Source organism: Nothobranchius furzeri, chromosome 7 (assembly GCF_043380555.1).
Source record: "Nothobranchius furzeri strain GRZ-AD chromosome 7, NfurGRZ-RIMD1, whole genome shotgun sequence".
In the NCBI taxonomy this organism is placed as follows: Eukaryota; Metazoa; Chordata; class Actinopteri; order Cyprinodontiformes; family Nothobranchiidae; genus Nothobranchius; species Nothobranchius furzeri.
In genome coordinates this window covers 37,614,782-37,641,634 of record NC_091747.1, presented here as the reverse complement: position 1 = coordinate 37,641,634, position 26,853 = coordinate 37,614,782, and the positions used below count along the sequence as shown (strand labels likewise).

Genomic DNA, 26,853 nt, shown 5'->3' with positions numbered 1-26,853 from the left:
GCAACAACACAACACTAAATCCACGTAGGCTTTATGGATTATACTCTAAAGAAATTAAATTAAGTTATTAGCAGGTAATAAAAGAATTTATTTAGTTATAAAATGTTACCAGCATATGTTTGTAGTTTCTGATCAAACATGTCAGATATAACACTATTAGTTATTAGTTACAAATAATTACCCAACTGCAGCAAATAAATACACTTAAGACATTGATACACACATTTAATTGAACAATTAAACGGTCTATATTTTGTTTTAACGGGAAAAGCATTGAACTGAACTAAAATTAAAAAACACTACCAAGTATAACAATTTTTTTTGTTTTGTTCATTGTTTAAATAAACTTTTAATGTTTTTACTTGTAATGTGTCATTCGATCTGGTTGGTTGATGGCCACATAGGCTACTCTGTCCAAAAATCATTTATATGATTTAGATCAACTGGATGTAAACACAATAACGCAATACTCTGGCTTTCTGGGTTTTTTCCGCCCTCTAGCGAATGGAGTTTGTTACTACAAGCACTAAAATCATTAGCACTTCCTGTAGATTCCTTCCAAATAAAACATACCACTTACAAATCACTACAGGTTTAAAATCAATGTTAACATTACAGTTAATGTAAATAACGAGAAATAATGAACGTCTTCACCTATACAGACCACTTAACTTTTAAAATGTAATAAATCTATTTTGTTTATCTTGTTCAACAAGATTAAATAAACGAGATAAAACAGGAACTCTTAGCATTTAGCTACTTCACTACAATTACCAATATATTTATGTTAATTGGGCTGTAAATATGTATTAAGTAAGACATTTTAAAATGCAGATCAGTGAGTTTTCATTTTGTAACAGCTGATGATAACCGGAAGTGCCAACTAGTGAAACCGGAACTTGTTGGAGTGAGACGTCTGTAGAAAAAATGCTGTCAAACTATCTGTGGTGCCAGCTGTAAAAAGGAGCGCATCGTTTGCTTCTCACTGCGAGTTTCAAGTTTAAATTATTATTAACCAGTTCTGTTCTTGAAGGGAAATGGAAGACGACGTATTAACTACGCTGAAAATATTGATAATAGGCGAAAGTGGCGTAGGGAAGTCCAGGTAAGACGAAGCTTTTCTTTAAGATGTCGTGTATGTTAGCCAGCTAGTTTTAGCCTCGTTAGCAAACGGACTGAATTGTGAGCTTAAATATGAAGCTGTGTTTCAGAGTAACGACAGCTATACAGCATGGTTTATAATTACTCTTTAAGGGTTTAGACCGAACTGTCATGTCAGAGTAAACAAGGCTGCTTGTCCAGCTAACAGCTGCTAGCCATGAGCTCATCTTTGTTCCTGATGTGGAGTTGCTGCTCTTCGTCATTCCTGCCAGAGGACATCATACCAGTTTATCAGCAAGCAGCCACAACCACCAGAGGTTGCACTGACGTTTTAACCAACACTATAGTTAAGTTAGCTGGCTTTCTAAATGATCCAGGCCTTTGACATCAACCAGCAAATGTTAAAAAATAACACAGCCTCCCAGATGTTTAAAACATCTGGTTATGTTTAATGTCAAACTGCCTGTTTTGTCTTATCAAGAGTCCTGATGACCAGATTAGTTTATATGGCGTGATGATCCTCACCTGGTCATCCTAAAAGGTTTAAATAGACTCATTAATTAGCCATGATAAACTATTGTTTATTGGCTTTCCTGCTAAGGCTAACGGATTATTTTCTAGCTAACAAAGTTCCCTTTATCACTCTTTTATGTGCCTAAGTTATTCTAAATAATATTCATTACTTTTTAAATTTAATTTATGTATCTGTTTTTTTTTTCAACTGGATAATAACATTTACCTTACTGTTTATCTACCCTGATATCTAAAGCTGTAGCAAACGCAGAGATAGACCAGGGAAACATTAGCTTTACTTGTCAGATGATCAGGCTTGCAGTGTGTCACGTTTAAAACTGTCCGGGTAGAAACAATCCTCAGTCTCACTGATATTTTCTGTTGTATGATGATTTTAGGATTTCTCTACCTTGGCCTGCTGCCAACACATTCATCTCCATTACGGACTATTACTGAAAGCAAATGTCTGTTAATAATTCTAATAGACTCCATCTATTTAACAAATTCGTATAATGATTAGTTTCAGGTGTTGTTGTGACAGTCATCCAGCGCTGGGTTTGGTTTTAACGGGATGAAGCCAGAAGCTTGTTTTTGAATGGCGTGTAGCTGGTTTTTATTTGTTTATTTGTGGTGATGTCAAACACACACACACGACTTTACCAGAACAAATGATGTAAAATGTCTTCAGTGAAACATGCAGAACAGGTCACCTTTGTGGACTTCAATTACCATTTGGTCTTGATGGAAATTTTGAGGATGATGCATGGGTCAGAGGATCACGATCAGTGACAGGACTCGGGACTTTTAACCTGATTAGTCATGCAGTAGAAATGAACCCTGTCCTCCTGATGATGAAATCGTCAGGATCACACAGAAGTGATGCAAGCTGAGGATGACGAGATCAGGACGTGGAATTAGCTGATCTTGGTGGCACAGAACAGGATGTGAGCCAGAAACTTGAGCTTGAACTCAACGCTCTGGAGCAGAAGCACCAAGAAACAAAGTGGTTCAGTTTATTAGGTTGTGATTAAAAATAAGGTCTAATCTTCTTTCTGTCTACAGCCTCCTCTTAAGATTCACAGATGACACTTTTGACCCTGAACAATCAGCCACAATAGGTGAGTGATGCTCTGCTTTGTAAAATGTGACAGGTGTGTTGTTTGGGTCTAAGCAGCAGATCATCTGAATGATCCAGTAGCAGCTGGTGTTTATTTAGGAGTAATTACATGTACGTGTTTTACATTTTAAAGAATCCAAAGTGTTGGATCACAGTAATAAAAAAGGATGTGCATTAGGGCTGAGCGATTTTAGGAAAAGATCGAATTACAGTTTTTCTAACAGAAATTGCGATTTCTGTTCAATTCACGATTTTCCGCAAACAAAGGTCCAACAGTAGCCTGCCAAGCCATCCTGTAGATGAAGTGAAAAGATGGTCTAGATTCTAATCCAGTACAACAAATTATTCACATTAATATTTACTATTTAATCATGCAATAAAAACAGTAAAAAGCTATTAATAATTTCTCCCATTATTATCTTTTTTTATGTGTTTGTGAAGCAACTTGAGCTTGTGATTTTTATCTAGAGAGGAGCTTTATAAAAACATGTTCTACTCCAAAAATGCATGGAGGAAATCTGTAGGTAGAAATGGCTTTTAAATGCATTAAATAACAAAACAAACACAGTTTTCCCTGCATTACCAAGGCAGGCTGGCTGCACGTTTTTCAAAGCCGTCTGATAGTTTTTCCTCACTAAAACGTCAGCTCCGTGAAAGACGCACGCATTCTGACACCTTGGCTTGTCTGAACTAACATCAGAAACATTCAAACCATTTTTAAAAGAGAAGTTGAGCTTTCAGGTCAACTAAAGTGTGTGACTCTGCACTTGTTCTGATGAAGCATAAACCAAGCTTTAGAAATCAGCCTGAACCTGCTCCGATGTGGGAGGAGCCTCTTTCTCCCTTACTCAACTCCGTTCTCTCTTACTATCGGCTCCAGCAGCGCTGTGTGTGGGAACATAAAACGGAAAATAACCTGAACATGCAGCTCTGTCAGCTGTGGAGTTGGGCTCGGCTCTGGACGGTACACCCCACCCCCCTCCCACATGCTGGCTTTTGTTGCTGCCATAACACAGGGGGAAAACCCCGGATGTAAAAAAAAAAAAAAAAAAGTTACACAACTGGTCCTGGATCAGTCAAAACCGCAGCTTTGACGGTCACGTGATTGCACTGTTTGAAATCGCAATTTCGGTCCAAAAACGATAGATCGTTCAGCCCAGATGTGTGTTGGTGAAATTCTGGCGAGGTATCACGATACAGGGGCAACGATACGATATATTGCGATCAGTGGCGGCTGGTGAAAAATATTTTTGGTGGGGCTGTGCTATTTTTTTATTTTTAAACAAACTTGTGCTTTCTGAGCTTTGTGCACAACTTCACTATTTCCTGAATTAAGCACAGCTCTTTTATTTCCTGTCTTACATCATTGGACAAACTGATTAATCCAGGTGTGTCTGACTATTGGCACGCTGCCTTGCAGACCAAGGTTGAAAAATACTGCATTAAATTGCACATAAAATAACATGACCATAAATGGTAAATAGGCAATGCAAGAGGCAAGTAACAAAAACATTTTGTTTAATTTCAACATTTGAGTGAACACGAAAAATTATGAGCAGGTCACTTTTACAGTAATGGTAGTAAACACCACTTAGACAAAATGCCAGAAATTTACACTGTTAAATATTTCTGGAGTGTTGTGCCAAGGTCAACTTTATACAAAGATCAAGTGGATGCATTTGTGTGTGTGTGTGTGATACCTCATTTGTACAGAAATTTTGCCCTTCTGTCCTTCTGAGTGGCAAAGCTCTCGATTAGCTTTTTATTGAAGTCAGGGATGTTTGTGACAAGCTTGTTTTTCCATGGAGAGCATGGCAAGAGCATTCAGCCCATCTTGTGTCATGGTGTTCCTCAAGGAAAGTCTTAATCCTCTTTAAAGTAGAAAAGCACCTTTCTGATTCGGCTGTGGTCATGGGTGTGGTGACAAGAATCTTCTTTTGCATGGCTCAGGATGGTGTGAAAAACCTGTCATATGATAAATAAAAAACAACAGATAAGTACATAGGAAACACTTTTATAAGAAATAATGTCATCAGTATCCTCTTACAAATGTCATATTTCCCAGTTTTTGGGACAATAAAACATTTCTGATTCTCAGATGTTTTTACATTTGAGGTAAAAACATCTAATTGAGAATCAGAAATGTTTTATTGTCCCAAAAGCTGGGAAATTTGTTTGCTGCAGCAGAAGTGTAACAAGTAAAATGGAATCAGATTGATGTATGTACAAATTTACATGAAATACACATTTACGTGATTAAATATGTATAATAAGTATGTGTGTTGAAATTAGTTTTTACAGTTATTGCACATTAAACATGTTATTAAACAAATGTCCCGGTTTGTGGGACAACCAAGGATTTCTGATTCTGATTGTCTTGTTCACAGAAATGTAATGTACAGCTTACCTCTGCACCCAGCTGCTGTTGTTCCCTGCATGGCAACATTAGCTCTGCTGCCTAGCATGGCTAGCTTCACCGTGTTGTTGTCCATGTGTGCCCGGGATGACTCGTGTTTCTTCACCCTATCAGAAAAATGTTTCATGTCTGTAACTCCTGACTCATCCATGCCTTATCTGTCCCAGCCGTTTTGAATAACAAACACGGAAAGCAAAATAACGCATTAGCGTGATTGCATCCAGCTAGCCACTGCTTCCTGGTGTACCAATTTTGGGAGAAGCCTCGTGTGTACAGTTTACCTCTCTCCTCCTCCTGCTGGCTTATCTTTACGTCGGGCTGATCTGGTCCAAGCTCTTTGACATTAAGTTTTTCCACCATAGTTCTCCTCTCGAACGGATACTGGAGAAGAGACCGAACTGAATTCAGTGGCTGCTGATGAGATCCGGTATCCATGCTGGTTGTAGTTACCGGCGGCGTCCATGTTACATCTGCGTCACGACCAAAAACGACTCTGCCGAGTTCTACCAAACACCAACGAAACCTTTGGCGGTAGCTCCATCGCCCATCATGCTTCTGAAACGTTCTGAAACAACGTCGACGCTGATTGGATACATTCCCATTCCTACCCTTTGATATTCTTGTCAGCAATTGGACAGCTGGTCTCGTCCTGTTTGGGCGATTGAAAAACAGCACACAGCCTCCACCGCTCGGCAGAGACCGGCAGAGACCAATATAGATATATATATATATATATATATATATATATATGATTTATTTTTGTTACAAAACACACAATTAACTTAGAATATGTAATTATTGTTAATTTTATTTATTTATTTTTTTAAATAAAAATTTAAAACACGGAAAAACTGGGAGGGCAGCGCCCTATCGCCCTCTACTGGCCAGCCGCCACTGATTGCGATACATTCAACCAGACGATATTAAGTGATTTTTTAGACTGAATTTATTATAGGAAAATTCAATAAACAGTCCAAACTGATGTGTAACATGTTTAACATGAAGCATCCGAACCATAATTGAGGGATTTACATTTCAATGGTGGAAACAAAACCCATTGCACACTGCTGTCAACTAGTGGTCGATGTTTGAATTGCACCAAAAGAAAAGAAAATCTTTGCATGTAAATTTTTTTTCCAAAATGTGATACTGTTTTTGAATATTGATGTAATATCGCAGGAAAAAATATCACCATATATTGCCATATTGACATTTTCTTACATCCCTAATTCCCTAATCCCTATTTTTTTATAAGAAATGTGTAATTTTAAAAAGCCAGAAACTAAAAATGAGTCTGAGCCAGGCCAACCTTGATGCTACATCATCACTCCTTATAAGGAAATCACTTTTGTAGCTTTTTAACCAAAATCAGAACTCTTTGTTTTTTGTATTTATTTTCTCATCTACCTTATTCCTAGTACCCATGATGCCTTGTGTGAAGGCTAGGTGCAGCTTTAAGCGAACAAATCTGAAACATTTAATATTTTCCCAGTCAGAGTCTTAAATGAGCATCTTTGTGGTTTTGTGTCCTCACCAGGTGAGAATGTAGTCAGACGGGTACAAACTAGGGATGCAACGATACCCCTTTTTCCAAACCGATGCGATACCGATGCTTGGATCTGAGTACTCGCCGATACCGAATACCGATACTTTTACCATACAAAAAAATGCAATGATTTGAAATACAGATTTTATTTTCTTCTCTGCTTTCAACAGGAAAAGAGTGTGAGGTGGATAAAAAGTAAAAGATATGAATAAAAATCATCACAAAACTAAAATATTAGGTGAACAGAAATGACAAGTTAGTGAAGCCATTTTCAAGCAACTGCATTGGTATCGGTTCCTGGTATCGGTTAACTTTTACCGATACCGATACTGTTATCGGTATCAGTGCATCCCTAGTACAAACACAGGAAATTCGCCTAATTTTGATTCCAGCCACGAACAGGAGAGTATGTACCGGAGGACATCTCAGGACGAAGAACATTTAACAAAGCTGGAAAATCATTTAAATTAGTAAAAACTTCTCTTTCCCGCTGCCTCTTTTGTCTCTCTGGAAGTTCTAGACTGTTTCTTCGGCACCAAGGATGAGACGAAATTTAGATAGGAGAGTAGGGTTCATGATACGGAGCTTTAGTTTGTTTTAAATGGCATAAGGAGTGTAAATTAAAGCAGTTTTCATAGCAGCTTTAGCTAGGCATGCTTTTCCAGACTCCTGTTCTTCTGTTGCAGTCAGAAATAATTTTTTATGTTTAATCCATGATGTATGTTTGATTTGGGTCATCAGAGCATTGTTTTATTTCATCGTCAAGCTAAAAATAGTCACTTAAAAGTGATTCTTTATTACTATGTGGAGATAATAAAGGCTAATAAAGACAAATCAGACCCTAATCCCCTAGTGTTTATCTGCTGCGATGCCCTGAGTGTATTTCTACCCGACCCTGTGTTTAGAAGCTACGACGTAGAGCTGTTTCCAGAGCTGCCTGCAGGAATCCGTCCATCTTGTTGTGATTTTACAAACAGATGCTTCGGTGTGCGTTCCTTGGGGAAAAGCCTGGATGTGTGATGAATAACAGCACCGCGGATTGTTCCAGGTTCAGGGAAATGTTTAAACGTGTGCCTGAGTAAACTCGAGGCCTTATTCCTCGGTTAGGGGAGAAGACATCAACAGCAACGCTAAAGACAAGTGTGGTGAGTCAGGTTTGATCGAGTCTACGTGAACAGTGGGCGGATGTCCGATCCTCTGAGCCCAGTACTGTTCTCTGATGAGGTGAAGCCAGGCTGTCCTTTTGGTGGTCACAGCATCATTTATCTAACAGACGTTTAACGGGCCCGGTGCCCGTCTGAACAGCGCGGGGTGAACAAAGGTTCGGAGACGGTGTGTGGTAATGTATGTTTTGACCATTCATCATCAGTGATTCCAGTCTGCCGGCCTGATGTGATTTTCTTGGCAGTAATTGGTCAAACCTGTGAGAGTCATCATGGAGCGCTGGAACGGGGTGAGGTCATCCTGTCCCTTTCAGGAACCTGAACGGCCTTTATTTTCTTTTCTAGGTGTCGACTTCAAAGTGAAGACCATATCTGTGGACGGCAACAAAGCAAAGTTAGCTATTTGGGTGAGTTAGGCAACCAGTGACTTTATTAATAACTTATACAAACAAACAAGTTATTTTCTGTTAAAGGTACTCAGTGATCTGTCATGATCACCACAAGAGGGCGCTGTTGTATCACTGTTTCTGTTCACACACACACACACACACACACTAAGAGGTGTCTGAGTGTCCATCAGGATTTTAGATTTGTTTCATTATTTAGAGTCCTGAGCAGCTGCTTTCTTCTGCAGGATACCGCCGGACAGGAGCGCTTTAGGACCCTAACGCCAAGTTACTACCGCGGTGCTCAGGGAGTCATCCTGGGTAATAAAGCTGTGTGTGTGTGTGTGTGTGTGTGTGTGTGTGTGTGTGTGTGTGTGTGTGTGTGTGTGTGTGTGTGTGTGTGTGTGTGTGTGTGTGTGTGTGTGTGTGTGTGTGTGTGTGTGTGTGTGTGTGTGTGTGTGTGTGACTGGATCTCATCTCTTCTGGCCTTCTCTTTGAGTGTTTGTTTGCTTTCACACAGTTTATGATGTCGCACGACGTGAAACCTTCACCAAGCTGGACAACTGGCTGAATGAGCTGGAGACATACTGTACGAGGAACGACCTTGTTAAAATGCTTGTTGGGAACAAGATTGATAAGGTGAGCGGGCTTGTAGTGATGAACAAATAGTTTGGGTTTCAACTCGGCTTCAGTACACTTTGTCTTGGAGAATGGTTTTTGATGTCTTCAGATGGAAAATACTGGAGAAGTAAATGTATCTCTAAAGAAGTAATCTGTTAATAAATAATAAAGATCATAATCATGAGAGGGACTGTCATCGCTGAGAAAATCACTTTTCCTCTTCGCTCTGCCTGGTAGACCTCGGATAATCAGCAGCTCTTCTTTTATTTCAGGAAAAGCACGAGGTGGATCGAGCGGAGGGGCTGAAGTTTGCAAGGAAGCATTCCACGCTTTTCATAGGTGAGTGGAGGCTTCCCTACCAGCTGGGATCCTGGATCACAGCGCAACAAACAGATCACTACTCCTAACTGCCCCTGACATTTCCCTCCCCCGTGTCCCATCCTCAGAGGCAAGTGCGAAGACGAAGGACGGGGTTCAGTGTGCGTTTGAGGAGCTGGTGGAGAAGATCATCCAGACTCCTGGTTTATGGCAGAGCGAGAACCACGGCAGAGCCGTTCAGCTCACAGACGAAGATGCTGGAGGCGGGTCCTGTGGTGGCTACTGCTCCCTGATCTAGAAAACACACACACACACCTGCATACAACACACTCAAACACAAGCACACACACACACACACACACCAAAAAGAAGAAGCTCCTCCTCTCAGTGCTCCGAAAGCTCTGGGGTCTTTTTGTTTTGAGGAATTCATCTGAAGGTTTTAACCTTTCTTAAAAGTATTAACTGTTCTTATTTCATACCAGTATCTTCTATCAAGTGTCTATTCCTGTCTGTAAAATATGTTAATGAGAGCAGAAACACTTTAAACGAATATTTTTGTTTTTGGAGCACCTTGCTGAGAAGATCCTTCCGTGTCTTTCCCATCATTCCTCAACGTTCCTTTGCTTATGGAAAAGCCAGTGGAGCAGAGCTTCTAGTCCATGTCTCTGCTGTCCACACAGAAGACTTTTTCTTTTAGTGTCTTCATGTCAGCTGGTACCAGCAGGTCTCCCACTGGGTGACAAGAAAAGAGGATTTTCTTTTGTTTATTTTTTTAATAATGATTATTTTTTTAGTAATACATTGTTTTAATAGAGTGTTACTGAGATAACACCAGAAACTTCACTAGCCTGCTTCTGTAGACCCGTCTCATCAGACAAAGGAAAAGTGTTCAATATTAAACAGGCCACTGAGTCGGAGGGTCTTTCCAAACGGTTTGGAAAATCAAAGTAAGCTTTGTGCTCCTCGTTGCTGATGGATTTCACAGCGTTCCCGTCTCCCGGTTCGAGTATCTGAGAGATGTTCTGTACCCAGACCTCTGACCCGCGTTGTAGTACTCGGCTTTGATCTGCAGGCATGCATGTCCCACCACATGTAACAGTTTTAAATCTGTTTTTATTTGCATGGTTGATGTGTCCGTCTGCACTCAGCAGTCGTAAACTATAACAGTAAAGCACCGTGACATCTCGATTTTAATAATAATCAGGCTTTTATGCGCTTATTGAGCTGGGGTGTTTTGTTTTTGTTTGTTTTGTGGTGGAGGGTGTATTGAAACTTGTAAATTGTGTATTTTAGGACTTTAAAGGATGATTCTTGTATGATTTACCTGTATGAATGTATACATAAGTCACTACAGACCGCTCCGTGTATTAAACTAAATAAAGTGCTTTTTTAAAAGAGTTTCTGCTAGGACCTGTGATTTAAAAGTCAGCAGTGATGTCATCGTCGCCATGATGGAAATGTCACTGTTAGGTGACGTTTTTTTCACTTGGCGACCTCCGCATTCCTCTGTCATCAGAACAAAGACGTTTGTTTAAACGGTGTCCGGGGCACCCTCAGAGCCCAGACGTGTGATCCGTCTAAATCATCTTTTTGGCTCGTTTCTCAGGAAACGCCACCGCAGCCATAACTCACTCCATCAGTGCTGTAATTCATTCTGGGGCAGAAACCAAAGGGTTGCTTTTGGCCGCCAAGGTGAAGACTCTTCCCTCGCAGCGTATCCATCATCTCATGCCATCGTCTGGGAACACATCTCCATCCGACAGCCAGTTTTCTCAGACATACTCTGGAAAACCACCAAATGTGACGATTTGAGAGATTTTGATTACTTCATACTTACTGTAGAATATTTCTATAATGGCCCATCAGGCTAAGTGTGTCGAGTTTGCACAACAAACTTTTGAAGTGTTTTTATTAATGCAAAGTTGAAAACTTCCCCTAGTGGCAGGCTGCTGAGTTACTTTTAAGTCCCGCCCTCTTCTTGTATACGTTGGGACAGTTTCCCACCTAAAAAATATTAAAATGCATTACAAATTTTTGCTTTCAGTTTATTTCAATCGAGTTTGTTGGGGATCTAGTTCCAAAAGTACAAGATGGCAGTTAGAAGGTTGAAACGTGTTGTCCATTTTTATTACGCCCCACTGGTCTGATGAGCTAACGGCTAGTCCGAGTATAGCAAGAAGTTGTTGCTGTTTGAAGAAACACATTTCAACCTGGCTATAAAATCCCAAGAGCTTCAAAACTGGAAGTTCGTAGTTGTTGGGGAAAAAAGGACATTCCATCATTAGAAACTCCAAGATTAGTCTGGTAGATTTCCCCCTCATGAAGCTAGGCAGACTAGAGGCCGGCCGATCTATTCAATCTTTTCTATATTGGCCATCGGCCAAAATTGTTTTTAAAGTCGTTTTAAAAATAACAATAATCAGGCACCTGTGTGGCCAACTGCCACCACTACTAGACTAAAGAAAGGACCCCAAAATATTTTAAGTTTTTCTTTATATTGGAAATTCAATAAGTATTAAGAGATTCATTGACTTATTTAAATTATATTGCTCACAGTGGGTGTTCAGTTGTCTTTCATAATCGGTGTGCTGCTAACACCTATACATATCGGCCTTAATAATTGGCTTTAGATATCGGCCATTGGCAATAGAATTCTTTAAAAATCGGTATCGGCATTGGCATCAGCCTAAAAAAAACTATATCGGTCTAAAGCAGACATTAGAAAAGCCCTTTAAGTGTTGGAAAGATTGACTAATGTTGTGTCTGAAGGGATGATAAGTGCTCTGCGGTATCCCTAAATGAAATATATAATGCCGGATAAGCTGGGTCCTTTTGTTTCTTCTCACCTTGTTGCAGCGAAACCCTTAGCGCTGCACCACCAGGACCGATTGACAGACTGCTTTCTGAGCTGCTGTTCATATCTGAGCATGCAACAAGGCGCTAAGCTAACAGAAGATCTGGCACCCATTAGCACCGTGCTGTCTTCGGGCTCCCCTGCCTGACAGCAGCAGGCCGTATGGATTAGCGATCAGATGAGCCCCTCAGGAGAGCAGTCATGCTGTCATGTGTAAAAACGTTACGAGACGTCCGGCATCGTTTCATAAGGTGTCGAGTTCCTGGACGTCACTCGCTTTGTCATGCTCATCACCACGCTGCTAGCAGGTAATTGTTTTGCCATGCTGACATTTTACAGTAAGAGTGAAGAAGAGCGTGATCGGAAAGATCGTCCTCCAGCTCAACCACCTGAACTCAATAACGTATGGAGGAACTATTATCTTTGCCATAACGAAGAGCAGATAATGACCGTAAGATCAGACTGATACTGAGAGGTGCAGCGGGCCAACTCACTCCAGGTTTTAGATGAAAGTTCAGGACCTACTTGGATAATGAACATTTGTAAACCAAGCCTTTTCTTTCCAGAAGGCATCTGTGGGTCTGCAGACTGTTTTAGTGTTTACACGAGGTGAGGTAGAGGAAAGCGTCCCTTTATTTCTGCTCCTTCCTCCCTCTGAAGTCAACCGAAGCCCAACCCTGGTCTCTCTTAGGTTACCTCCTGAGCAGCAGAGGACTGTGAGGTAATGACCAGAATAACCAGAACTGATGGCTCTGTCCCTGCAGGTGGAAACTCCGTGATTACTTGGACCCTTGTGTTTACATTTTTTGCACCCGTTCACATTTAGACCCTGTGACATTTCACCAGGCAGTAGAAGAGTCTTGATTCAGGTATGATGTGTTTTGATCTACAGTATGTGGCCTCGCGCGTTCTTTTACTTACACAGACAGTCAGCTGCCTGTGTGGGCCTACGCTTTCATACTGGAGAACATCTCATCTAACGGGATACCCAAAGTGTCTCAGTGGTAACTTAAAATGGGTTTTGGAGAGATTAGAAAGGATTTTGGGAAACCAAAACCTTTCAAATCCTGAGACTTTGCAGCCTTATTTTTTCAGCCTGTGTGTGCTAAAATGACCCTTTACAGGGTTAATGAAATGTCACTCAGACCCACACTGCTCTCTGTTACCAGAACGCCGCATTTGCAACTTCAGAGTATCGGTCCGCCACCTGTGGAAAAAAAATCATCTTACATACCCGGCACTGCAGTCTGCGTCCAGCATGTTTCCTGCATGATTTAGATCACAAACACAGCCGATTTGTTTGATTTAGTGATGAACTGCTCCTGTAGAAGTTTTGGGAAGGCTGGGGAGACATTTTCAGTTGTTAGATTAAGGTGTTAAAAAGACAAACTCACAGCAAGTAGATAAGTTTCACTTTGCTTGGACCGCAGAAAATTGATAACGGACACTAGAGGGTGCTAAAAGCAAGCAAAACTGCCTAGCCAATTCAAATTCAAAGATACTTCATTAATCCCAGAGGGAAATTAGTATCCCTTTACTTGAGTTTCCACAGATTTAATACCCTGCCAATTGATTTTAAGTCTAAATGATTGCACTGTAACCCACTCTTGTTATCATCAGAAACACAGCACTATGTGCAAAAGCTCTAAAGAAAGCAGGAGACGGAGACTCCCCACCCTACAGAGAAAACTTGTTTGGCCGTTGGGTTCCTTTCATCAGGACCTCAGGTTACTGCGGCAATAAGCCGCAGGGCTACGGTCGCGTTGTAGAAACAAAACAGAAGGATGAGTAACTTCATTCATCATCTGTAATATTCCGTGTTTGCGGTCCTTCTATCCTGTGTGGCAAACGTCTGCCTTTACATCCTGGATTCCCCCGCCGTGCCGTCATGAGCTGTGTCAGATCTCACTTGTGCTACCGCTGGAACCTGAGGCAAACACGCGTATACTCAGGCCACCGGCTCCTATAATAAACTAATCACATTGTGTCAACACGGGCCGGGTGTCAGTTTCCTACATGCCTCAAACACTTTCATGGACTAAACTCCCTTTTTGGTGAGATGATTGGCATGTACAGAAACAAATTCATTATTTTGTGTAAATAAACTGGCCCCGGTTTTGTCATTTTCTTGCTTATTTTTCTTTGCCAAGCTGATCTTGAGTTTTTGGGTCAAACTATTGATTTTTTGGGTTTAAAAGATTTCTATTCCATTAACTTTGAAGACAGAATTTGGTGTTTGAAGGTCTGAAGGATCCACAGGTTTCGGTCGGACCTCAGGAGCCTATAGGAGGAAAGTTCAGAGGTTGAAATTCTCTGGCATGTTGTGTTGGTCTCAAATGGTCTTACAGGTTGTGGAGTTGAACTTATTACTGGTCTGCATCACTTTTTTTCTATCCATCTGCAGTCCTGCGTGTCTGGAGCGTAACCTGAGTTCAGGTTTATTACTTCAAACCGCGGGAAGCTTGGCTGCCTTGACTCTTCAGTGGACAATTGAATTAGAGAACACAAAGCACACGTTTACCACTCTCATCCACCCACCGGGGCACCAAAGTCAAATAAAACCCTTCTTCCAGAAATCACTCGGTCACGCAAATGCCAGATACTGGGGCTGTGTGTGTGTTATCCACTTGGTCGCTGCTTTTATTCTATTTACTTTATTTGTGACAGGTGTGTTGTGACTGCATCAGGTTAAAGCTCAGGCACCTCTGTCTTTTAATGTCCTGAGAGAGGACAGTGATGGATCCATAGACTCTCAGCTGAAATGCGAGTAAAGCTTGCCTGCGGGTGGAGACGTTCTCAGGGCAGAGTAGGGCAGAGGCCTCTGTTTGGAGAAGCAGTGTTTTCATTCTGCAGGACTGACATGCTAAGGGCTAGTCTCAACACAGCCAAGACCAAAGTGCATTGCTATTGTCTTAAAAATGCTTCAACTTAAAATTATATATATTAAAAATGTAGCAATTGGAGCATCAAGGGGTCAGGTTTATAACATGAGTCCCATGGCTGTCTTTTTGATGTTATAGATTGTAGTTTTTTTTTAAAGGAAGAAATTTATTTTATTTCATCTAACCTGTGGAAATTCTATTTCTCTGAACTGATGCCATTTAGGGAGCAAGTTACAACATGTAAGAGTGATGATTTAGTGATTATATACGACATTTAGTAGAGCAAGACTTCTATACGGCCTCAAGGAGATTCAGGTCCACCATTTGGCGGATCAGGAGAGGAAAGCTGTGCTCTACCAACACTGTTTGTCAGGGCTGGTATGAAGAACTGGACCCAAATGCAGAGTTTGGCAAAACAAGGCTTTTAGTTAGGCAAAGGCTTATTTAACTAAGGATCAAAAAAATGATCAAAATACAGAACTGAGTCAAAGGACCCGGAGATCATTAGCTTAATGCCCGGGTGGAACGAGAGAATTAAAACTAACGAACTGGCAACTGAAAGAGAACAGAAGCTGGTTAAATACACACAAGAACAGCTGGGAGAAATCAGAGTGATGAGGAACAGGAAACAGAACTGAAACAGGAGAGGTGACACCAAAATAAAACAGGAAGTGGGATGGATGAACAGGTCTCACAGCAGGGTGTGACACTGTCGAGCTGCTGAACTTGACTCTGTATGTTTTGGATCCCACCGGCAAGTGAGGAAGCAGAGTTAGGGGACTTTGAGTTGAGCTCTCCAATCTCTGATGCTGAGGTCACTGAGGTGGTCAAAAAGCTCCTCGTTGGCCAGGCTCCAGGGGTGGATGACATCCATTCAAAGTTCCTTAAGACTCTTGATGTTGGGGCTGTGTTGGCTGTTGCAGCTCTGCAATATCGCGTGGACATCAGGGGCCCCATTTAAAAAGGGGGACCGCATGGTGTGTTCCAACTACAGGGGGATCACACTTCTGAGCCTCCCTGGTAAGATCTATTCAGGGGTTCTGGAGGAGAGGGTCCGTCAGTTTGTTGAACCTCAGATTCAGGAGGAGCAATGTGGTTTTCGTCCTGGCCGTGGAACACTGGGCCAGCTCTACACCGTTAAGGGGGTCCTCGAGGGTGTGTAGGAGCTCACCCAAACAATCTACTTGTGTTTTGTGGATTTGGAGATGATGTTTGACTGCGTCCCTTGGGGACCGTGTGTGGGGTACTTCGGGAGTATGGGGTACCAGACCTTCTGACATGGGCTGTTAGGTCCCCGTATGACCGGTGTCAGAGCTTGGTCCACATTGTCGGCAGTAAGTTGGACTTGTTTCTGGTGAGAGTTGGACGCCACCAAGGCAGCCTTTTGTGACCGATTCTGTTCATTACTCTTATAGACAGAATTTGTAGGTGCAGCCAAGGTGTTGAGGGGATCCGTTTTGGTGGCCTAAAGATCAGGTCTCTGTCTAATGGAGCAAACAGGACCACATCATCTGGAAGTTTAAGTATCTCAGGTTCTTGTTCACGATTGAGGGAAAGATGGAGAGCGAGATGGACAGGTGGATTGGTGCCGTGTCTGCAGTGATGCGGGTGATGTACCGATTTGTCGTGGTGAAGAGAGAGCTGAGTCAGAAGGCGAAGCGCTCAATTTACCGGTCGATTTACGTTCCTACCCTCACCTATGTTCACGAGCTTTGGGTAGTGACCAAAAGAACGAGATTGCAGATACAAGCAACTGAAATGAGTTTTCTCCTCAGGGTGACGGGATTCTCCCTTCAAGATAGGGTGAGAAGCTCGGTCATCCGGGAGGGGCTTGGAGTAGATCCGCTGCTCCTCCATATCGAGAGGAGCCAGTTGAGGTGGCTCGGGAATCTGATTAGGATGCCTCCTGGACGTCTCCCTGGTGAGATTTTCCAGGCACGTCCAGGACAAGCTGTCTCACGGCTGGCCAGGTAATGCATTAGGATTCCCCCGGAGGAGCTGGCCCAAGTAGCTGGGGAGAGGGAAGTCTGAGCCTCCCCGGGGCAGCAGTAGCTCAAGAGGTTGAGTGGGTTGTCCAGTAATCGGAAGGTTGCAGGTTCGATCCTGGCACTGGACAGAGAATTCTGCTGTTGTGTCCTTGGGCAAGGTACTTAACTTGCCTTGCCTGCTGGTGATGGTCGGAGGGTACTTGTGCCCAACAGGCCTCGCCTCTGTCAGTGTGCCCCAGGGCAGCTGTGGCCGCACTGTAGCTCATCACCACCAGAGTGTGAATGTGTGTGTGAATGCATGAATATACACTGTAGTGTAAAGCACTGTGGAGTCCTCTGACTCTGAAAGGCTCTGTGCAAGTGTGGGTCATTTATCATTTATCATGTTTAGGCTGCTGCCCCTGTGACCTGACCCGTATTCTTCTAAACCCTGGAGCCCAATTGGCTTAACCCTCTCAGGCTCAAAATAATTTTTGATAAAAGGACGAACAACTAAGTCTTTCAGGGTTACTTCTGAGTTAAATGCTCATGAAATATGTATGTGGAGTAACCAGGTATGCAGATTAATGTTGCAAATCTGCAATGCCTACCTCCAGAGGGTTAACTTCTGCATATTTTAATTTCAGGAAAATCTGTTTTCACTTTTGTTGGCAGAACATGTTGTCTTAGAAATTAGTGGAGAATCCGTTTTTGATTTTTTGGTCAAAAGATTAAATCAAATGCCACAAACTATAAAACGGTTCACCCTGTGCTTCTCTTTGACTCCCACCAACAGCCAGAGACGAGCTTGTAATGAACCCCCTCCTTGCTGCCGGGCTCTCACCAGTGGCTTTAGGCAGATACTCTAATAGCCATGTGTTCATGCAGAGTGCCTCCTTTACCCTCTCTCTAAATTCTCTTACGGTGCTGGATACCTGGACAGTGCATCCACCCAATCAAGCACCAGACAGTAGCACATATACCTTTCAGTGAGGTCCACAGGTGCCATTTGGTACCAGGCGTGGTATGTGGAGATGGACTGCTGCTGTGGACTGTGAATGTCCCTCTGGCTCCTTAATACGATATGTCCACTACTCCCATGTTTCACATCAGTACTCGCCGACCTCCTGCTGTGTTCAGACTCCTTAGAAAAATCCAGCTTAGATTCTTGCTGAATGTCAGAGGACCAGAAATGTCTCAGGTGAGAACATTGAGATTATTTAGTCACAGCTTTGGTTTAGACTTTGCAAAATATTTTGCATCTCTTTTTTGATTCAGTTTTTTTTCCACAAAGATTTGGAAACAGTTTCACAGTTTTGTTATAAAATTTATGTTTCTTACAACCTAAATGTTTTCGAACGTGGTTACGTCGTAAAGTTGTGTGGCCAGTCAATCATCATCGACAGGCACAGGACCCTGAACCGGCCAGAAGGAAACATGCCGTCTAAAGACGCTAGATTCACTCCCTATGCACTTTAGATCCGATTATTATGGTTATGTGTTATAAACTCACCAACATTTTTCTATGACAGGATATCATGGATGTTTCTTTTAACATTTACTTTATAGAAAACTTTATTTTTGATTTTCTAACTCAAGAATCAAATAAATTATGGAATAAAAAGTTATTTTTTGCTGTAAAAAATTGCTGTTGAAAAAAGTTGTTGAGCATTTTGATCATAGGTTTTACTGTTGTTTGTTGCCCTTTGGGACAAGAGCAAAACCAGAGATGATCAATTGGATTGTGCGGATCAAAACTAGATTTATGTGTCACCACTGATTACATTTGTAAGCATCCAGTAGACTGCAAAATTATTTGGCTATAGTAAACACCGGCTAAACTAAAGCATGTTTAGTTAAACCTTCTTAAGACAATCCTTTTTAGGATTTTTAAGGTGTGTGTCATTTTATTCATTTGGGCTGAAGAAGAAAAAAGAAGGAAACTGTGTAAAATCACATTTATTTTTTATTGAAATTGTCAGATAGACACAAACACAAACATGGTAACATGCTAAAAATTGAAAAGCTTTCACTGACTTTATGTAAAATACTTACATGGAAAATTTACATGTAATCAAATTACATGAATTACTTTTTTTGACCGGCCCCTTTTTCAGTGTAAATGCTCAGAAACTTTAACAGTTTCAGGTCCTCTGGTAAAAACAAAATAATTACTGTTGCCACTAAATCAGGAGAAATGTGCTTTAACATGTGATTTTTACCAGTAAACAGTGACAATAGGAGCATGTAATAACTGCAAAGGGCTCAGCTGGAAGCGGGTCTCTGAATCGGACTCCAGCTCTCATGAGATGAGCCAGACTCAAACAGATCGATTGTGTCACGTTAAATCCTGACCTGACTTCATCAAAGCACGAATCAGCCACGTGACGGGATCATGAATCCAGACAGCTCCTCTCTGCAATTTTACGCCTAACATGTGTACGTATTTATCTGATAAAAATAAGACTTGTAGAACCAACATCTGGAAGAGTGAGCATCTGCGTCGGCCACGGGTGCCCGTTCAATTTCAGATTTATGGTAACATTACGGCTTTGGCTTCATGAACGATCTAAGGCCCAATTTGTTTTGGCTGCCACAGTCTTGCCAGGCTGAAAGCTTAGCACACCCATCTGAATCTGCATTTGCATTTCCCCTCTACACCTATAAAGAATAAAATAAGTGTAGCCTTGTTTTTTTTCTTTCTTTTTATTTTTTATTTTTTTACCATGTCCTGTTTGGCTGTGAAGCAATCAGAATTGATGTCTGAATGCCAGAGACAAGCCTTACAGTTTTAATCTCACAGGTGGAGTGTTATAGCTTCTGCTATAATGCCATGCCTGATACCAAAATTTTATTAGAAACATTTTTGGTTGTTTCAATTCCCAACGGACACAGAGACAGAAGTGAAAGAGAAGAGGGGGGAGAGAGAAAGAAGAGGTGGGGGAGGGGGTTCACAAAAATTAACATTACATGATGAACAAGAATCTGTTTCTAGACCTGCAGAAAGAGAGAGATAAAGGGGACACACAAAAATACAACAACATGAGAATATATAAAAGTAACTATATTTGCTGAGAAACACGGTAATAATTCATAGAGCATTTAGTGCCAACCACAGCCACCAAACAGGTGATGTGTTGAAGTCCATCCTTGTGAGAGCACCATGTGAGCACCTGTGTGCATACACACACTTGTATATGTAAGGTTTCTCTACAGGAGTGTCCAATAGTGAGTGTGAGAGGCCACAGATCTGCTCCCAAAGACGTGCAGAAGATGGAGGAGTTCCACGCCTCAGAGAACCATGGGTCTCCCCGAAGCACAGGAACCACAGGGAGACAGCCATCGGAGAAGCCCCACACCCCCTCCCAAGAGGTGCAGAGGATTACCCCGAGGGTCGCAACCGCAGCTGCCAGAACCCTGGGAGAAACAATGGAAAGCCCCCTAGCCTGCCCGCAGCTGCCCAACCTCGAGCTGGCCGAGCTTGGAACATAGTGGCCCTGGACCCAAGAGCGACCAACCCCATCAAAGACCCAACAGGGTCAGAGCCCAGGGATCCATACCCCACCAGGCAGCCACCGGGAGTGACCCGACAGAACCGAAAAACTTTCCACCAAAGTGACAGGGTAGGTGAAGATGATGTAGCATCACAAGACGTCCCAGGAGAAGAGTCCAAGACCCCGCCTAACATATACAGTCACACACAAGCACAGTGACATGCTCCCTCCCTCATGGTCATGGGCGTGAGAGATCCCCCTGCCAGGTGCCATTGAGTGTGGGAACCATACCCCACGACTTACCCAAACTACAAGGCCATATGTGCATGTTTGTGTGGTGATGTGAAGGAGCAGCATGGGAAAATTTCTGAGGATGGGGAGGAATGGCTGGGAGGACAAGCTTCTCCAGGGAGCCAGCTCTCCCCGCTGGCCCCATTAGGCACCCTCGTTCCCAAAGTCCACCCAGGGCATGGACATCCCAGCCCATCTAGCCAGGGCCCAAAGCAGCAGCATCACAGAACACCACAGAGTCCGAGGGCACCAACTCAGCCCCACCCCAGCAGAGTATCTACTCCCATCCCCGCATTTGATCAACTTCCGGATTACGTAAGATACAAGACCCAGGTAAAGATGGGTCCTCCCCCTCCCCAACATCCCCCTCCTCCATGATGGAATAAAAGTGTTCCTGCCAGTTCAGAGGAAACCAAGGTCCACCCGAGGCCCCCGAACCAAGCTGCATGCTCCTGCCCTCTTGTAGCCATGTTTTTAAATACCCAATATGTTGTAGTTTTTTCAATTTTGCAGTCTTATGAAAGTCAAATGTAGAGGTTTTTATTATTTTACACTTTATAACTAAGAAAATAGGACACACACACACGCATGCACGCATGCATGCACGCACACACACACACACACATATACTCTGATGTGATTAAACCCTGATCAGCCTTACAACAATGTATTTTTATGTTCCAAACCCGATGTGCTAACGTGAGCGGACCTTCAGACTCTCTCTCTCGCTGTCAGACCACATTCCACCAGCAGCTGCCATTTCTTACATCTGCTGCACTGACGTGGTTTCTCTTGACTGTGATGAAATATTACACACACACACACACACACACACACACACACACACACACACACACACACACACACACACACACACACACACACACACACACAGGGCATGATGCTGCTCTATCTGAGCTCTGCATTTATGAGTTTTAAATTTACACTCATTTATGCACCTAGTAAGATTGGAAGATGAAGAGACCCTGTAACCATCCCTACAATCACCCTGTCATTTGCATGTTACTAGATCCAAATGATCAATAATTAGTTATTAATAAAATAATACTAATATAATCATACAAAGTGTCTAGATTGATTTAGAATCTTGCTAACGTGAAATAACTGGATCATTCCATGTTAATATTCCTGAGAGAAAGAATGTATGATTATTTTAGGATAAATAAATAAAAGCATCTATAATTACATTATGAAGTCCTATTTTACTTTAACTATGAAAACATAACAATCTTGATGATTTAAATAGATTTTATTGAAGGTGAAAGCATGTTTGGGATCTCCTTGAGCTCCCATGACCATAATCCCAGAACTTTCCCTTTTAGCTCCGTCCCTTCAGTATTTCACACAGTGTGCAGACCAAAGACTGTTTATAACTTTTCTCTTTCTTCTATTTTGTCTTTATTTTAGTGCATGGTCCAGACAGGCAGCAGTTAGAGGATGATACTATAGTTAGCAGGACATCCGCTCACAAAACCTACTCCGAGTCTGTGGAGGGGTGGGTTGTTTCCTGTGTCGATGGTGAACAGATGAGACACCTGGACAGGTGACCATTTTATCACACATTCTAGTTGTAGTTTAAACTCCCCACCAGAGAACATGTAAAGTCCCCCCCAGCAGGGATTTGAACCAGAGACCTGGTTAACTGGTTAACCCCCAGGCCACCGTGCAGCTCCGCGTTAATAAAACAAGAGGACGCAGGTAAATGATCCTCAAGTTAATATTTTACTGTTGATTTCTTATTTTGTCACTTGGCTCTGAAAAGCAAAAGAGATGCTGAAGTGATGGTGCCTTTCTGAGGATCAAACCAAGAATCTTTTTTTCTCCTGGCCTCTGCATATGGGTAGATGATGCACTCACCTCAATGAGGCACTGTCTGTGTAAATTGCAGGAAGAGCTAGCCTCCACTTTCCCTAACTGCCCAATCTCTTTGGCTAAAACCAACATTTTAGAGCCTGGTGAAGGGCTAACTCCTCACGGAAACGCTTCAGAAGATCAACTTAGCTGGGCAAAGTGGCTTCTGGTGACACCACAGAATGCGAAAACAGCAATCATGGCATTTGGCGCTACCATGAAGGATATATTTGGATGATGCAGCACGGAGGCTGGCAACACCCAGACGTTATTCCCAGGACCTAAAACTAAACAGCAATAAAAGCTTCTTTTTGATACAAATGATTGGCCTGCTTTTGGTGCAACATTTGCTAAATCATGACCATTGCCTACTGCTCCACCTGTTCCTGGTGCTGCTTCCTCTCTGCTGAATTCAGATGACAGGTTCCAAACTATTTGACCTGTATGGAAGAAACCTACTATCACAAATACAAATGTTAATTTTGATGGTTATTTTTCACAGTGGAAGACTCTAAGGGCGAGGAATGAAGTAAGATTTGCAATGGGGAGCCTAAGGCTACATTTACACTGAAGGCAAAAGCGCATCATGTCCATTTTTTCCACACATGCGACCCATATCTGATCCGTGTCACTTGAATATATGGTACTGATTGTGACATATATCTGATGTTTTTGAAAGCGACTGCAGTCTGAACGGTCGTGTCGCATTAAATCCGTCTCCGACGTCACTGAGTCAGCGGAGGTGAGCGTCGTGTGTGGACGTTCCTGAGGAGAAGCGCTGACTGAAGGGTTCAGAAGTCTGTCTGGATATCCTGTTTTAGGTTTAGGAAGTAAAAATACAGGAGAGCATGCGGGAGATGCAGCGAAGCGAAGCGTTTTACCAGTCTCCGTGAATAAATTAATACCGGAACATTTTCGGTGAATAATAGTTCAGGGAGACGGCGGGAACAAGGAGTAAATTAGCTTACAGTTTTTAAAACAGTTTCTAACTCAAAACGGAAGAAACAACAGGTGTAATCCTGATCCTGTGGATAAACTGTCAGTGAAGGCTTCCACATCACAACCCCGCTGCCCCTGGTTTCGGCTCCACTGTGCATGCGGGTCGCTTTGGGGCCGTGGAGCGTTCACACTGGAGAGTTTGATGTTGCATTTCAATCATTGTGATTTACTTCAACAAATCAGAATCGAGCATCAATAACTGCAGTGTGAACGTAGCCTAAGTCTCCTCCCCTTCCGGTTGGGTCTTCCCGGAACGAAGAAAAAATAAATACAAGTGAATGGGTCCATAAAAGCTAGTTTCTAATCTGTTTGAATCTCACATATGTTGTATTTCAATTTAATTGAAAAGAAATTAGGTGAGCATCGACTGTCATGTATTTTAAGATTTGTCTGCTTGTGAATGTTCGTAAATAAAATGACTACAATCAGAGGTTGCATGTATGACGTCGTCACAGGAGAGGCTCTTCTCCCCCAGCATGACTGCTACTTGCCACATGGCCAGATTTATAGTGCTTTCCCCACGTTTAGTGCTCCTTCTGTTATCCTGGATTAATGATTCAAAGTTCAACTCTCAGCCATTTTCTTCTTCATGTCTGGTTTGACGACGTCAGGATGGTGATGCGCATTTGTAGTCCTACATGTGTTTTCAAACAAAACAATTATTTAGCAGTTCAAAAATAAGCGCATTCTTGACATAAAAATGTGTGTTTAAAATTCATGGACATCAGATGTGTAATCAAACGGGATGAGAATGCATTCTGTTTTTTTCGTGTTTTATGGCCCGTATACGGGCATGACTTAGGCTCCCTATCCACAAGGTCCCAACATTTCTGTTCAAATACTCAATAAATTGCACAACCAACATTAGAAAATACACCCTTGGTGTCTGAAAAGAAGATCCATCTGATGGTCAATGGATGTTTTTTTCTTGTTTTGTTTAGCAAATAGATATCCACTAAAGCTCAAGCTAACATCCCTGAGGCCAGTTATGCAAACATTCCAGCCCCAGAAGTTACTGCGACTAGCTAGGTTACTATTCTTAATAGTAAAGAAAATCAGAAAATATCAGGACCGGAAAGAAGGATGACCCTTTACTCTGGTAGCATTTTAAAATGTGTCTGTTTCATATGAATGGCTACAATGTGGGAGATTTGCTAGTTCATGCAACGGTCTAGTTGCAGAAGGCATTTCAGATCAACAGAAATTGCCAAGGAACAGGCCTTGAACACATGGAAGCAACCTAAGCCAACTTTATTCAATTCTGCCCTGATCTTTCTCCAGATCACTGACCCCAGCCACTGAAGGAAGCTCCTTCGCTTCACCAAAGCTTAAATGACCACCTCTGGGTCAGACCAAGAGGGATTTAAAGACCTTGAAGGAGGACGAGCAAAGTAAGCATTGCTACTTACTTACACACCAGCATCGACTCCACTCTACTCCGCCCGCCACAGGCCTGGCTGCGTTCCATCCACACTGCCTTAGGAATGCAGATTTGATTCAGCACATTGGTCGTCGGTGATGTCATGAGTTCATATCCAAGCACATGGATAGGGCAAAAGAGCGCGGAGAAGTCTGCGGTGTCTCCATTATTAAACAAAAGCGGCCTAAGCAGTCTTGCTTTTGGAGAGACTCTGACTCTGGTATTGCATCCTCTTTTGATGTGTCTGGCAACACTGTGTGTGTGTGTGTGAGTGTGTGTGTGTGTGTGTGTGTGTGTGTGTGTGTGTGTGTGTGTGTGTGTGTGTGTGCCTCCTCACAGCAGTGAGAGGCAGAAACACAGCTTCAGTCAGAGGTTTGTTAATTACACAGCATCCAGCATGACAGTGAATCGCACATGAGGGAAGCCATCGCAAGCTTATTCTATCCAATCGGAAGCCCCCCCTAATGGTACACGTGATTTTGAGCCAGCCAATTAGTGAGCAGTGGGAGTGTTGGACCAGTTCGGCTCCAGGCAGACTTCCTCGGGAAGAGAGCTGAAAAGACGTCCAGTTGCACGCGAGAAATTCCAAGGCTACCTAAATGAGAACGCTCCAGGCAAAGTGGAGCCGATGCTAGTGAGTAAGTGCCTTATGTTACCTCTTCTGGTGGAAGGAGACTGGGGCACCAATCTGGAGCTAAACTCAAATGCTCCACCTCTAACAATTAGATGAAGCCACATTTATGTGAGAGTCCAGGTGAGGGCGGGGCCCACGGTGTGCTGGCTTAATTTTAACACCATAAAAAGAAGGCCTGTCTGGTGGTGTTGTGCTTTGACTGGTATCCTCACAGAACGACGTCTTTGCTCGCGTAGAAAGTTCAACTTTTTTTTAAACGTGCTTGAAGTGATGGCCTGCTGGCAATCCCTGGATTGGACCAAACAGCTTCCAACGAAAATGTTCTATGGAAATCTCCCCAAAAAGTTTCATTTATCAAACCATGATGCAGTTAATGCTAAAACAGAACTAGAACCTTTAACTTTATAAAAGACTAAATAAAAGCTACCACAGTCCTTCAGACAGTGATCACTGAATCCATCCAAGGTCTGCTAGCCCTTCAATCTGTCCCATTGCAATACTTTTACCCAGGATTAGTTAGAAATTAGAATGATTTGAGATGCATTTCTGTGATATTTTCAATCCAGCTCCGGCTTAAATCAGAGCCACAGACAGAATAAACAGCCATGGGCTAGAATAAAAAACCATTTTGTTACTGAAGGGTCTGCTGAGAGGATATTTAGAGAGAAACAAAACAAGGAACGAAATCTGAGATCTTTTTTTTTTTTTTTTACTTTTGTAGCCAGAATCAGATGTATGCTGGTGAGATCTAATACCAGAAATCAAGAAGCAGTGGATTTAGTCAGTTTTAAGCTCTGATAATGAATGAGCTCAGCTGGCATTAAGTATGGGGTGGGGCTAGATATACTGAGGTGCTAACTATCATTAATGTATGGGTAATAGACATGTCATCTTAAGTCCAGTACTCACATCTCAACTTAAACGTCTCTCTGCAGGTTTTTCAGAGTACCCTTGATCCTGCGTTGGCAGCTGCATCATGGCACTGAGCCACAACACCTCTGGATTGGAACGGGTCTTGTTTGTAGCAGCTGTTTAGGCAAAATATCTCTGAGCTCTAAACAAGGCCATTTACTGAGAGTTAGGCTGTTAGGAAACAGCTGAGCCGCAGGCCTGCAGGTCCAGCGCTCTGTGTGTGTGTGTGTGTGTGTGTGTGTGTGTGTGTGTGTGTGTGTGTGTGTGTGTGTGTTGGGTGGACTGAGATTTGGGAATCAAGGAGGAAATTCACAAGGATTATCCTCTGACAAACAAACATTCAGATC

At 42.4% G+C, this 26,853-nt stretch overlaps 1 protein-coding gene across 1 annotated transcript; it reads left to right on the top strand.

Annotated features, from left to right (window-relative positions):
* The first annotated feature begins 904 nt into the window (after positions 1 to 904).
* On the top strand, positions 905 to 9,536 carry LOC107382648 (ras-related protein Rab-18). Its single transcript, XM_015954874.3, has 7 exons — positions 905 to 1,105; positions 2,677 to 2,732; positions 8,202 to 8,263; positions 8,491 to 8,563; positions 8,763 to 8,881; positions 9,136 to 9,202; positions 9,310 to 9,536. Exons 1-7 carry the CDS (start codon positions 1,038 to 1,040, stop codon positions 9,477 to 9,479), a joined length of 615 nt encoding a protein of 204 aa, XP_015810360.1. The 5' UTR covers positions 905 to 1,037; the 3' UTR covers positions 9,480 to 9,536.
* Positions 9,537 to 26,853: the final 17,317 nt, after the last annotated feature.